A 13,522-nucleotide genomic window follows, 5' to 3' on the forward strand; every position below is an offset into this window, starting at 1 on the left:
CTGAAAATTTAGAAGCATTTTTGCATGTCTCACTTAAGCAAACTTCCATGGTAACTGAATATTATCCTGAGCTGCATACTGCTACAGCTTAAGTTTAGGTATTGTTAATGGTTTGTTTCTTATGAAGACTGATAATAAGCTTCTGCTGCAGTGAAAATAAGGGTATAGCTCCTCTAAATGTTTCAAAGGAAAGCAGAGGTAATGTGACAGTAAAATAGCTCATAATGTTTCAAATTATCAAGGACAAACATGGGGTCTTTTTACACTCCAGCTGATGTAATTCTCATGGAGAGCAGGATCTCATAACAGTTATACAGTTTAAAAAGGCTTTGTGGTTATACCAGTGATTAACATTCTTCTTCTGAATGCCTTAGTTTTTCTTTGAACCCCTCTGCTGGAGTCTACATCTTTAGTTCATCGGCTATAAATAGGGTTGTATATAAAATTACCATGATATAGTCCTTAAGGGTTTATACTCGTAATTATTTGCTTTTACTCTCTATGAAGCTGAGAAGTCTATTGGTGAAGTGCGAGCATCACAGTATAAAAAGATGCATTTGGGAGCAATGAATACAGGAAACTTAAACTGGCTTCTTTCTGGCTCTAATGGTTTTTGGCTTGAATAACATGACTTCTCTGGCATCTTCATAGCTTGTCTCAAGAAGTAGCTGCAGATGGGGAAACATCAATAACATCTGTGTCTCAACTGCATTTTCAGGAGGTGGAATTTGAGAAGCACTGTAAGCTAGAACTGATTCAAACGCCTAATGGTTACGTAGGGATGTTTTACTGAGGTTTACTTACAGAAATACCCTCCAGAGTTTGTTCCTTATGTTTAAAATAGGTCAACAGACTGACTTAAAACAAGGTGATCCTTTTATTTATTATATGAATTAATGTTTATTTTTTTAAAAAGTATACTTTGAATATTGTGGGAGTTGAGAATAAAAATTTAAACTGAATGTTGGGATTATACATGGGGGAAAAAGGAAAGGTTGAATTTTTGGATGTATTTTTTCACGGAAGTGTGTTAAAAGTAAGAAAAAATAGACTCAATAGGATATATGCTTTATGTATTACATATTTACCTTTCACTCTATCTCTTGGTAAATTTGTTAGCTTAGGGACTGCCTTCATTTGTACTTTCAAATTACCTAATGATTGTTTCAGTTTAAATACTGATAATTAATATTATTCATGTTGTTTTGTTTATAGTTGCTGGTCTTTGGGTGTAGTAAGGAAAAAAAATCAACTGCCACTATCTTGCTGCTTGATTAAGGCTATGTTAATATGTTATCTTTTGGCCTCAATTTTTCTGTTTTTTTTTCTTTAGAAGAGACATTTAGATGATCTTTAGAAGATCTTTATTTATTTTTAAAAAATTAGAAGAAAAGGATCTTTTGCAAACAATACTATAAATACAGCCATGAAACATTCCTGTTAAAATATTACTTCTGAAATGAGCTCTGTAGGTAAAAACCAGTTCCTCCAATTTGATTTTATGTTAATTGAACCCATTCTGAGCATTTTTAGAATTTACTTTTAATTTTCATCTTATAGTCCTCTTCCATGTGCTTTATCTTCACTTGGTATGGCTTCTTTGTAGTTCTATTGCAATAATGTTCTATTGCAATATTTGGTGTACAGTGTACAGAGGTGTTCCTTAAGTGATTCTTTTATAGACACTGTTTTAATCAAGTTAATATTTCAAAGAAAGTAACTTTTTACACAGTACAGTTTTTAAAAGAATGCCTGTGTAACTGAAGCGCTGTATACCCCAGTGGCTTAATTCTAATCATAGGGAAAACCTTGTGTTGTTGAAGTAATACGTATTTAATTAGTTGAAGGCTTGAGAAAATGTGTTAGGATAATGAATGAATGAAACATGCTTTAAAATAGTAGAGTAGCTTCATTACTTAATAGCAGTATTATTGTGAGTACAGAAAGGAGAAGGGTCATGAGAGAATTCTGTTTCTTACAGTTGAAAGATTTATGGAAGCATCAGTCTTGATTGGTTATGGTAGCAGCCTTGTTAGACTTGGAGAGCCCATTTCTCTCTGTCCCCTTCTTTCTCAAACTTTGAAGGATTCAGAAGCAGTGCAGGTCAAAAAGAAATGGGGTTAAGTAATAATTTCAATTTGGAGGCCCAGTGAAATCTTAAAACCTGGCTGTGGGCTAATATTTTAAACCTCTAGAAGTATATGTGCTTATTTTAGTCATAAGGAACAATTCTATGAAACAAGAAAAAGATCAGTGGAAAGACAGATTAAGCTAATTTGTAGGTTAAAAAAATCAGCCTCAATTTTTTAAAATAAATTGCTTACAAATTGTATTCATAACAGATCTTATTAAGAGTACAGGAATAAAATGCTTAAAGCACAACACCTGAATGACTGAATGTTGCTCTAACTTATGCAAGTCCAACCAGTTGAAGTCAACGGTGTTGAATTTGTTTCACTGATAGTGAAATAGTTCAGTCAGTTTTCCTTTTTTTTCTTAACCAGGATTATAGAAAATAAATATTCATTATCAAATTTTCCTTTTAGATAAACGAATTGGTGGATGCCCGTGATGTCAGCATTGGAGCCTGGTTTGAAGCTCATATAGAAAGTGTTACTCGAGCAACAAAAGGACGTAAGAATGGTAAAGCTCAAGTAAAGAGTGGCAATTCTTACAAAAGAACTAATGGAAACTTAAGTCAAGACCATTCTAGAGAGAATGCAAATAATTTGGACAGTACACCATCCACATCTTACTCAGACTGTATGGACACTGATGAAGAAGCTATTTATCATATCAAGTATGATGAGTAAGTGCTTCTGATATTATTTTGAGGACATCATATGTTATTATTTGATGTGTATAAACCAAGAATTTTATTGAAGAAACTTGGAATCAAAGACATCAAGTTCAATGCAACCAAGGAAAGAAATATTAAAAAGCCATGATGTCTTTCAGTCAGATGTAACGAATATCCTGGGAGTAATGAGATTGTTTTATTCACGAGTTTCTGTGATGTATTAACTTTGTCTCGATTTTATGAAACTCAAAATCCCTATCTCTAATATAAATTGGATTTTTCTGTAGTTGTTTTTCTATGTAAAATATAATTTATTTTCTTTAAAAACTGCTCTGCTCATATTCAGTTCCTTTCATTGAAGTCTAAACAAGTTTCACGAGAGCAAATTCTGGTGCTTGAATTGTTTAAATTTTGTTTTAAAGTAATATTTATGCATGAGATTACAGGTCTTCATTTCAGGTAGAGGTTTATTGTAGAGAATCTAGTGACTGGGAGCATGAAATCAGTTCTGAGTGAGGGTACAAAGGGATTTTTTTTTTGTCTATAGTAAAAACAAATTTCAGAACCTACAATAGATGTTCTCAAGTAGACCCTTTGTTCTGTAAACTCAGTGGGATTTGCAGGGATTTCTCATCACTAGACAACTAGTCTTGTTGAGGATAAATCCAATTCACATTTTCAAAATATTTTTAAAGTATCTATTTCAAGTTTTGTTGTTTTTAATAATTACAGTTTAATCTGGCTTTGCTATGGAAAAACAAGAATGTTGAAGGCATAAACTGAAAATCTTTTAGCTGCTCTTGGTAATACTAGATATAACTTTTCTTTATGTACTTACCTTGGAGGATCATATAGCTTTTGTCTGCATGTGGAGTTCAGATGCAGTTTTATATTTGCAACTATCAAATTTTATATCTGCAACTATGTTTGTCCACACAAAAGAAAAAGATAGCTACAGTGTTGAAAGCAAAAGTTTACTTAAAAAATTATTGAAATGCTTAAATTCAGAACTTTCTCACAACTTTAGTCATGCAGCATGGTTACAGTGAAAATATCGTCTCTAAAAAAATGTTAGATGTGCATTATGTTATGCTTTCAAAGATCTAGTTTTAAGATTGATTAATTTTATAACATTGCAGAAGTATTTAATTGAACAATGGGCAAAAATTTGTGAGAAATAGCGTTTGTAATTCTTAGAGTTAAATTATGTTCCTCTTTTGTAGATACTGTCATTTTAAGTGAGTTAGAGATTTGAGGGGGAAGCCACCTGTGAAGTAGAAAGTATAGTCAAGCTGATCTGACTTGCATAGGTGTGCCCATGCTTACAAAATGTTAATTTTATTTCATGCGTACCTTAAGATCTAGCCATGCATTTCCAGTAGATGCAGACAATCATCTTAGTCCTCCTATAACGTGATCTGTCACAGCTTTGTGTTCTTAGCCAGTTACCATCTGAAAACATTATGTTTTCATGTCTTATCTAATTTTACTTACATCATGGTCATTTACTTGATTGTTCTGAAATGTTAAAAGTTTGAGCTTTTGGGGAGAAAAATTTTAAAACTTTCTAGCAAACAAGATCTATGCATTTATCAGCTAATAGAAACTTAGGTAAAAGTTAATGGCCTACATAAGAAAAAACAGAAGGCATCATTTGGGACACATGGTATGAATCTTTCAAGGTCCCACTTTGTCCTTTGAGTGGTAGTTAACATGCACATTCACATGGTGGTTGGTTGTGTACTCTGTGCACATGTACTCTGTGCATGCACACACTGGCATCAGACATTAGTGTTTTTGCCTTCTTGGTATCTGTAGAGCACATGTATCAAGCATTAGGGAGGAAGGATACATGGATAAATAGGGTAGTGTGTACTGTGTCCTTCAGTTCTTCTCAGTTCCAGATGTTGTTATCCCATTTGTCATCTCTTTGTGCTTGTTCTTTGAGGTTCATATTCTACTATAAGTTCTTGCTTCTTCTGTGCATGGTTGCTGTTCCTGGATGCTTAGGTTTGGGCTAGGCTGTGTGGCACCAGTCCACCTTGGCAGTCTTTCTTACTTGTCTTTTCTTACTATGTTCTTCATTGAAGTATCTCATTTCTTCTTCCTTCTATCCCCTATAGATGATTTCATCCAGGCTGGAGAACTTTAAGCTTCTTGCCCACTTTAAGCTCCTTGCCCACAGGAGCATTCCTGCCAAAGATGGAAGCAGTTGTTTATTCTGCTTTGGGAAACTGCATGTTTCTGATGAGCAACCTGCAGATGGAGAATATAAGCCTGGTGCCCATAAAGCCATAAAAATTTCTTTCTTGTATTATGGAGAAGACTATGGGGTTTGCCTCTGACACAGATTGGGAACTGCTCAGGTCCTCACTGAGACTGGCTCAGTATCTATACTGGTTCTCCTTCACTGTTTGTTTTATCTTCTAGTCTGGGGAAACTGTCCACCAAGAAGGCTACAGCTGAAGGACAAGCCTGTTGTAATGCTTTGAGATGGGGTTGGGAAAGTAGAGTAGACCTACACTTTGCGTCTGAGACTTCATGTTACTGCAAAGATAGTTTGATACCCAGCTATTGTGGCAGGTCTAGTCTGACAATGCACATGCATGTGCAAACACACACAAAATTCATTTTCTTTCTGTCGATGTCTCAAACTGACTACTTGGTGATGTTTATGCAGGAGATACCAGAAAGCTATTCAACCTTAATCTCAGCACCAAGCCCTCCACTGTCATAGGTCTAGTTCTTGGGACCAAGTTTTCTAGTACAGATCTAGTTTTCTTAGCAGTCTTCAAAACCCAAAGATCCCACAGGTCTCTACTTAAAGTCTAGAGCTGTTGTTTCTTTTTTTAGTTGTCCCGTTAGTATTGACACTGGTTTAATCTTGGATTCAGGAGCAAGTTGAACATTGTCTGACATCGTATATCTTGCACCACTGTAGACGAGAACCTAAGTGTTAATTATGTCTAAAGGTGAAGCCTCACCTTGATCATCCTCTCTTGAACTGTGCCTGTCAGGGAAGCTCACCACTGGACATTAATCAGTTTAATTTATACTGGAGCATGTTTGCACTTCTCTCTACTTTGGAAATTGGGGGGGAAGATCATGTTAAGAGGTCCTACCAACCAAGTAGTTCTCTGCTGAAAGATCTGCAAAAACTTATCATGAGCTACCCCCCTGCAGTATCAGTAAGAGATAATGCTGCCCTAGCCAATGTAGACCTTTTGGCCCTAGCCACCCGCTCCTGGTTAGCCAGTTTGGATCCCACTTCTCTTGATGCACACCTACAGGACTGTCTCCGTATTTCAAGCTGCATCCTTGAAAGCAGCCACAACATCATCAACAGATTTTGGGTCTCCTCTCACCATGGTAACTTTTAAATTCTTCCATGATCTCCTAAGAATAGCTGTTCTTAGAGGATGAAGCAGAACTGGAGTATTTGCCCCTTCTTTAAGTGAGGAGGTTGGTCTGGTAGATCTGTTTTACATAAATACTACGTGAAACAAAGGCATTTTCTTGCAGTTAGGTTTGCCAAAATCCACTTTGTTCTAATCTTTTGACTAAGCAGGTTGACGAGAAAGATTATGCCTCCTCTGAAACATTGAATTTTTGATTGTTCCTTCCTTCTTTTTCCTATTTAATTAGTGGTGGTTACAGCAAATGTGAAGGGAGGAAAAATAGCAAAGCTCCTCTAGCAAAGAATGTGATGAAGACAAATTAGACTTTCTGGGTAAGTGCTCAGTTATACTCCAATTGAAGATTGCTAATTACTAATCCCTCATGGCTAAACATAACTCTTCTCCTGACTGTGACCAGTGCAAATTGACTGCTACATCCTCTTTCTTTACTTTGTAAGAAACAGAAAGATGCCCGAGTTTCATTGCAATAGCCCTAGAGGCAGGAGATATAGCATATCATTTCATTGTTACTACAGTAGCTATGAGACCCACCCACTTTTGCAGAAAGATGTTTCAGCTTGTAGAAAACTTGCTGTTATTTGAAGTAACAGAACTTCTCAGTTCCAGAGTAGACAGTTCTTAAAGGCCACGCTGTGCTCTTTAAGAGCATTGTCCTCAACACTGAGGTAGAGACCAGAGTATCAGTTTTATCATTGCTAAGGTTCTATAAGCCTTTGGGTACTGTGAGGGAGCAGCAGTAGCGGGGCCACTCCACAAGGGAGGATGAGCCAGGAGCTAAGGGTGACCACAGGACAGGCAGTGCCCTCACCAACTAGGGTGCAGTCCCACAGCGTCTGACCAGGGTAGGCAGAGCAGGGGTGCTGATAACAGTCTATCAACAGTGCCAGGCAAGGCAAGGTGATGAACCAGATCCAGGGTCCATTCAGGGAGTCCAGTCAGGAGCAGCGGGAGACAGGGCTAGATACAAGACTGGAGATAAGGCTACAACATAGATCTAACGTCCATCCAGGAGACAGGGCTGGAGATAGCTATATCTACAACATAGCTTAGGAAAGGGCTGAATGCCCAGGCCTGAGCTTAAATGGAGCTCCTGGGCCCATGGGCAGAGGGTATGGGTGGAGGCCCCAGGTGAGCCTGGTCAGGGCCATTAAGGCCTGTTGGTGCTCTCAGGGCTTCCAGTAGTGGTCCAAGTGCTTTTGCAGTATAGTCTTGTGCATCCAGCTCCTGAAGGCAGCTTTTTGCCTTGAGGCAGCACGTTTACAGGTGCATTCCTACTTCTGCTGGTGTCTTCTTCCTCCTTTTCTCCCACTTCTCAGGAACAGATGTTTCCATTTCAGCTTAGCATGTGTTGGTATCACAGTGGAACAGTGGGTGCTAAAGACTTTTTAACTCATAGTGCACTATAAAGTTTTGTATACTTCTATCTTCCAATTCCTCTATCCTGTCCCTTACCAGGAGCCTCTTGTATAAGATGCTGTTTCAATAGGAAGTTACTTCATTCTGTATGTTTTAAAGGCAGTAGAGCAAGTTTCCCTTCATCTCAAGGGAAGGTCATTCTCCCCCACCCCCGCAAATATCTTAATATCAAAAAAGATATGAGGATGGGAACCTGTCTTGGACTTAAGAAAGCTGAAAACTTTTATTTACAAGGACTCATGGTAAATCTGATATGCTTAGTTTCTTGAGTTAATTGAAGTAATGGTAGGTTCAATCTCTGCCATTGCTTGCCAAGCATCAATTCCAGATTAAGCTACTGAGATGCCCTACTCATCATGTGTGTGCTCTAGTCACCCAATAAAGACATATTTCACAATACTGTGTCACAGCAACCTGCCCTTATCTGTTACCTTATACCATTTTGCATTTACTGTGCATATAACATTGACTGTTTACTTTTAGGGAAACACTTCCCTCAGTATGTGACAGTTTCTTGATGGTTAGGTCTTCCCTGAGGTAGAAGAATGACTTTTTGATCTACAAACAAATGCTGTTTTTTCCCCTGCCTTCTCTGTCCAAGGCATTTGTAATGAAGGTCTCCCATTTATTTAAGGAGGCTCTCACACTGGTGACATGAAGGCTAGTGGTGCCTGCAGCCTGAGAAAAATCAATCTGCTTATCAATACGCTAAGAACTCAGTGTGGTTCAAGTGTATGTAATTGTTTTATTCAAGGCCATCACATTCTGATGATGATACTGCTATACGAAATGGTATGAGATTCAAATTATACCCTTGGGTAATATCATATAATGCAGAGATAAGGTACACCATTCTGTGGTAAAACTTCCTAGGGCTCTAAATACCTTAGCAAAAGGTATCATCTGTTTGCATCATCGTTTGTAGGAGTTGTAGAGTGATGTTCTCTGAGCTCTTTCAATACTGGAAGTACTACGAGGTCCAACTCTTCTTTTTTGATTCCAACAAGATATTGTAGTCCCTCTGTTGCTTAGTTAGCTTGTGTTAGCTCTGTCAGATATATTCCAGACCCAGTAGTCAAGAAAATATGTGCGTCTGATGATCTAAAGGACTCTTAGAAGCCTAGCTTAGCCTAGTTAAGACAGTTTGTGTAGCCAGATTTTCCATTTCTGTTAGTGAGGATTCCTAAATGCTTATTTATGTTCATGGATCTATACAGGAAGAAGTTGGAGTTACTACACTATTCCAAGCCCCTACACTCTCAGATTTCTTTTTCCCAGGTTCTGGATGTCTCTCCTTGCTAAAATGAATCTGGTCATAGTTTGTGAGAAGCGTCCTTATAAGTAACAGGAAGACTTCAACAGGGTAGATGTAAGTAGCCAAACAGATCAGGTTTCCTGTTTGTTGTTCAATCATGTCCCTTTTCTAACAGACTTGTATATTGATATTTTTGATTATCTGATGGATCTGAAGGATAATCTACCCATTAAGTTGGTCAGAGTTCTTCCTGCCTTTTCAGCTTACCTTCCAGTGATGGTTTCTCACACTTTTCTCATTGGGTCTGGTGAGGATTTTCTTGTTTTTGAGGGATCCTGATCATTAATATTAGCGACACAAGATTGATGATAGCCTTCAGAGTCTGTGGCAAACTGCATACTACATCTCTTCAGGAAGTTGGTTTTCTTAATTTCTGTTGCTTCTGCATTGAGAATAAGGGCTTGTGTGTGTGCACATGGCATTTTGGGTGCTGTGTGCCCCTCTGACAAGATCTCTTTTGGGATCCAAACTAAATTTGAATCTGATTTTCAATTTGATTCAGAAAAATAATTTTTCTGTATTCTTCTAAAGCTTTATCTCTCTTCATATGCTTGATTTAAAGTAGGCCTTGTCATGCTTGCACAGGACCCAATCTTTCAGATGGTCCCCCTAGATATTTGTGTCACTAGCTGAAAGATCAAAAGATACAATAATCTCAAAGAGGAGTGAACTGAACATTGGCTATGTTTCAATATATATATCTGTTTCAAGACTGCAAAGGCAGAATCACCCTTGGATTTGAGCATGCTCTCCATCAGTACTTAAAGTGTGTTGGTAGCTTTTTAAAAGAATATCTCAATTCCGGACATCTGTAGAATGGTCACATGGAGCCCCATTCACAGTCTTACCAAACAGTGATGATTACATCTATCTGGAAGTGATGCTGTCTTTGGATCCGATTCTATAATTATTGTGCAATGAAGAGCTCAGAAACCCACTTCTAGGTAAACTGTGGATGTGAGGGGCTACTGGCTGTGTATGCAGACTATAGCATCAAACAGAAATAGATTACTTATCAGTAACTGGATTTCCCTGAGATGTGTTGTCCATGTGCATGTTCATCTTTTGTCCTCCTGGGAGCCTATGTACTCTTTAGGATTTTACAGTTAAGAAGAGCCAAGGGCTGTATTATGCATACAGTCCTGATTAACTCTGTGTTGCATGCAACCTATCAGGGCAGACATATGGTCAAGAAGATCATTTTCCCAGGGTGAGGTTTATCCCTTGCATTCTGGGTGTGCTGACCCCTGCAGTTTCCACAAATATGGGAAACTCTGCTTACATAGTTTGTGGTAGTGGGAGACTGTGTTCACTCACCCTCCTGCTATTAAAAAAGAGGGTGGGGGAATGTGTACAGACCTATGCCTGTTATGAAGAGACATGATTTGGGGTTTGTTTATAGGGGAAAAAATAAGGATCGTAAGAAATTGTGCTTTGGCCCTAATATTGCATATTGTACTAGGTGTGTGGGGGGGTTGTCCCTGACTCTGTAATTTGGTTCCAGTATATGAATTTAAAGAGTCATAACTTTCTAGTTCCAGCTGTTCTACTAAGAGCTGGGGAAAGGATTAAAGGATGCATCGAAAATCCTCAATAACCAGAAAAGACTTATATTCTGTGTATATTCTGACATAGGGTTAATATGTTTCTCTATATCACATTTTAGGAATGCTTAAATATTGCCTATAGCCAAGGAATGATGCAATTTTTCTTCTTGGATAATGGATTGCTAAGAAAGGTTTCCATAGAGATAGGAAAATGTTCATATAATTTCCTATGCTAGTATTAATACTTAAAATTAGAAGGAAGGTACAGCTCCACAATAAAGATTAGCTTTCTTATAGGCCGTATTTTTAATGATTATGCTTTCTGAATGTTATATGCCAAGTGTATTAAAAAAATATGGGAAAAGTGTGAACATTTTTGTGGGTTGAATTTTGTGTGTCAAATCAGCAACATTTGAATTCCTCCAGACTTAAAGTGATGCGACTAAGAACAGAATTCAGTGTTATAATCACTGAATTATATGAGATTTGAAATCTACTGTGAAGCATATAACTTCTGTTGTCTCTTGAGGGTCATCATAGGATTTTAAAAGAAAGTCAGTAAATAAGAAAACACCTTTACTAACCATATTTGTGTCTAGCAATTTTTTTTTTAATTCAAGTTTTACTGGCATGGATTCTTTAGTGAAACTGGGAAAACTTTGCAGTATTTTCTTAGTTCTTGAGGCTTTTTAAAAGATTATATTTGTTCTCTTGTATTTGTTTGATTTACATAGCCCTACATATTCCCATTTTCTGATACCTTAGTTACATACTCATCTTGTGTATTTGAGAGTTTAGATTTTAATCTAACATCATGGTCAATTATACAAATAATATGTTAAAATATAGGATGAAATTTGACATGGAGTAAGTAGCATTATCTAACATGGATCTGTTTTTCTCTGTGCTCATTTTGATTTGTTACTTAAGACAAGTGAAAGGGAAGGAGAGAAACAGTCTAGATGGTGGAGGTCATAAGATGGAAAATATACTATTTCTTGTGGAATTACAATATTAGATATATTTGAGGTCAGAAGTTTACTATAAAAGTACAATTTATTCATTACTTAATGTAATGAGGAATAGCATTATAGTGCTTAATGTATTTAGGTGCAACTCCAAAAGCATGAGTTAGACTCAATCTCAAAGGCTTGTGACAAATGCTCTTCCAGTTATAAGCAGATATCTGGATGTTCAGTCTGTGGTGTTATGTATGGACAAATATGAATGCTAGCTGCTTCTCTCCTGTGTCCCATTGAATATAAATATTGCTGTGCCTTAGCCCATTGAAAGGATTCCTTAGGCCAGGCATAAGGTGAGTGATGATAACTGTAAAAGCCTGAGACTTCTTACATATCAGGCAGAAATTGTGATCTCTAGAGGGTAAAGATGTATTCAGTTGACACACTTTTTGCCCTCATATCTATAAAGTTAGAGCATCCCATTACTAAAAGTTGTAGAATAAAGTGATGGAGAACTCATGTAAATAGTGTGTTTTTTGCAGTACATAAGAACATCCTTGTTTTTTATCCTTGATCAGCTTCTAGGTAACAGAGGTATTGATTTAGACTAAAAACAGTTGAATGGCTTGATTCCTCTAATAGATTGGCTTTTTAATTTCATGAGGTGAATGGGTTAAAAAGTTACATGATTTTTTTCTTAAAAATATATTAAAATTATACTTTATTCAAGCCATGTCACTTTTTAAATTTTTCCTTTTTTGGAAATCAGGAATTTTTTTCCGAAATTGATAATACTATCCGAGATCAGATGCCTGTCTGTGCTGATAGAGAGGAAGGTAAAACAGAGCCGTAATGAATGCTTCTCCTATAATGACTTCAGGACTAACTTGGCATTCTGGGGAAAGCATGCAGTAATAAGGATGAACATTGTTCCTTTACAGTTCTCCTGTTGTCTGGAAGTTCAGAATTCAAACACAAATGAGTGAAGTGAAGGGCTCCCAAGTGTGCTTAGTTTTTGTTAAGTTTCTTAATGCACTCCTGGAAGACATGTAGTTCAGGGCTGATGGAAAAGTTTTTAAAACTTTTTCACTTTCAAAAGCCTGATTTGTTGGGCAGTTGGTTGTTCCACTCTAGATTTTGCATGATTTCTAGCAAAATTTTCTGTGGCCTGCTGAAAAAGAATTAATTTCAGAATAAATTCTGTCCCCATAATAGACCTTCAGATATGCACTTGGAAGCAGCATTCGTTAGAGAGGCATGTAAAAGGCTCTGAAACATCCAGCATCTTGTGAAAACTTAAAGATAAATCTTCTTTACAACATTCTACATCTGGAACCTGATGCAAAAGAAAATTGGATTCTGAGAGGGAAAGTTTCACCCGTTTTTAAGCTATCTGTTCCTCCAAAGGAAAGTTTATCAACTTAAGTCTCTGAGCTGGCAGTAACAGAAGAAACTCAGTGAAAACTACCTTCTTTTTTTCTTTTCTGGAGAGCAGTTCTTTTCTGTCTATAAAATGGGATATTTTGGGTGCCTGTTTTTGATACATGATGTTATTCTATTCATGCCTTCCAACAATCTTCTTTGAATTCTTTTCATTGGATGCTTCTCAGAACAGAGATGGAATAGCTGTTAAGGTTAAAAATGCTAGAAGTGCATCAGTAGTACAGCAGGAAAGATTCTGTTTAGAGTTCTTACTGGGATCAAAAAGATGGCACAGAACTGAATCTGGGACAAAACAACTCTTAGTGTTGAGTAACTCTTATGTACCAGAAATGCTATAAATCACACTTGTTTAAATCATGTGCTTGATAATGACATCAGAATCTTCTTAATGTTTATTGGTTATCTTTCTAGCTACACTTTATATATACTGTTTACAGTTAGTCTTCAGTTGATTTTTCTACTATGTACATAAACTGTATTTCTACTTTTTTTATCTGTCGTCTTTAGTATCCTGAAGTTTAAGTCCTGTTTCAATTTCAGAGTTAAAGTAAACTGATTCTCTCTCCACTATATGCTACTTTCTTTTCTCCCATGATTCTCCCCATAATTCTATGAAAAGG

The 13,522-nt window shown here is 37.0% G+C and overlaps 1 protein-coding gene and 1 non-coding gene across 4 annotated transcripts in view; both read left to right on the forward strand.

The window, feature by feature from the left end:
* The window catches only part of LOC104153744 (E3 ubiquitin-protein ligase UHRF2), a 97,070-nt gene that overhangs the window by 36,350 nt on the left and 47,198 nt on the right, over nt 1–13,522 (forward strand). For all 3 annotated transcript variants that reach the window (XR_011137303.1, XM_068924884.1, XM_068924885.1), the window contains exon 3: nt 2,547–2,809. Coding sequence is in view for 2 of the 3 variants with exons in the window: in XM_068924884.1 (XP_068780985.1) it covers nt 2,547–2,809 (263 nt within the window). In the remaining variant the exon portion in view is untranslated. The remainder of the gene's footprint in view (nt 1–2,546; nt 2,810–13,522) is intronic.
* LOC138064359 (U1 spliceosomal RNA) lies at nt 10,115–10,274 on the forward strand. The gene has a single exon (XR_011137605.1). It is a non-coding gene; the product is annotated as a U1 spliceosomal RNA (small nuclear RNA).

The sequence above is a fragment of the Struthio camelus genome, chromosome W (genome assembly GCF_040807025.1).
Source record: "Struthio camelus isolate bStrCam1 chromosome W, bStrCam1.hap1, whole genome shotgun sequence".
Lineage (NCBI taxonomy): Eukaryota > Metazoa > Chordata > Aves > Struthioniformes > Struthionidae > Struthio > Struthio camelus.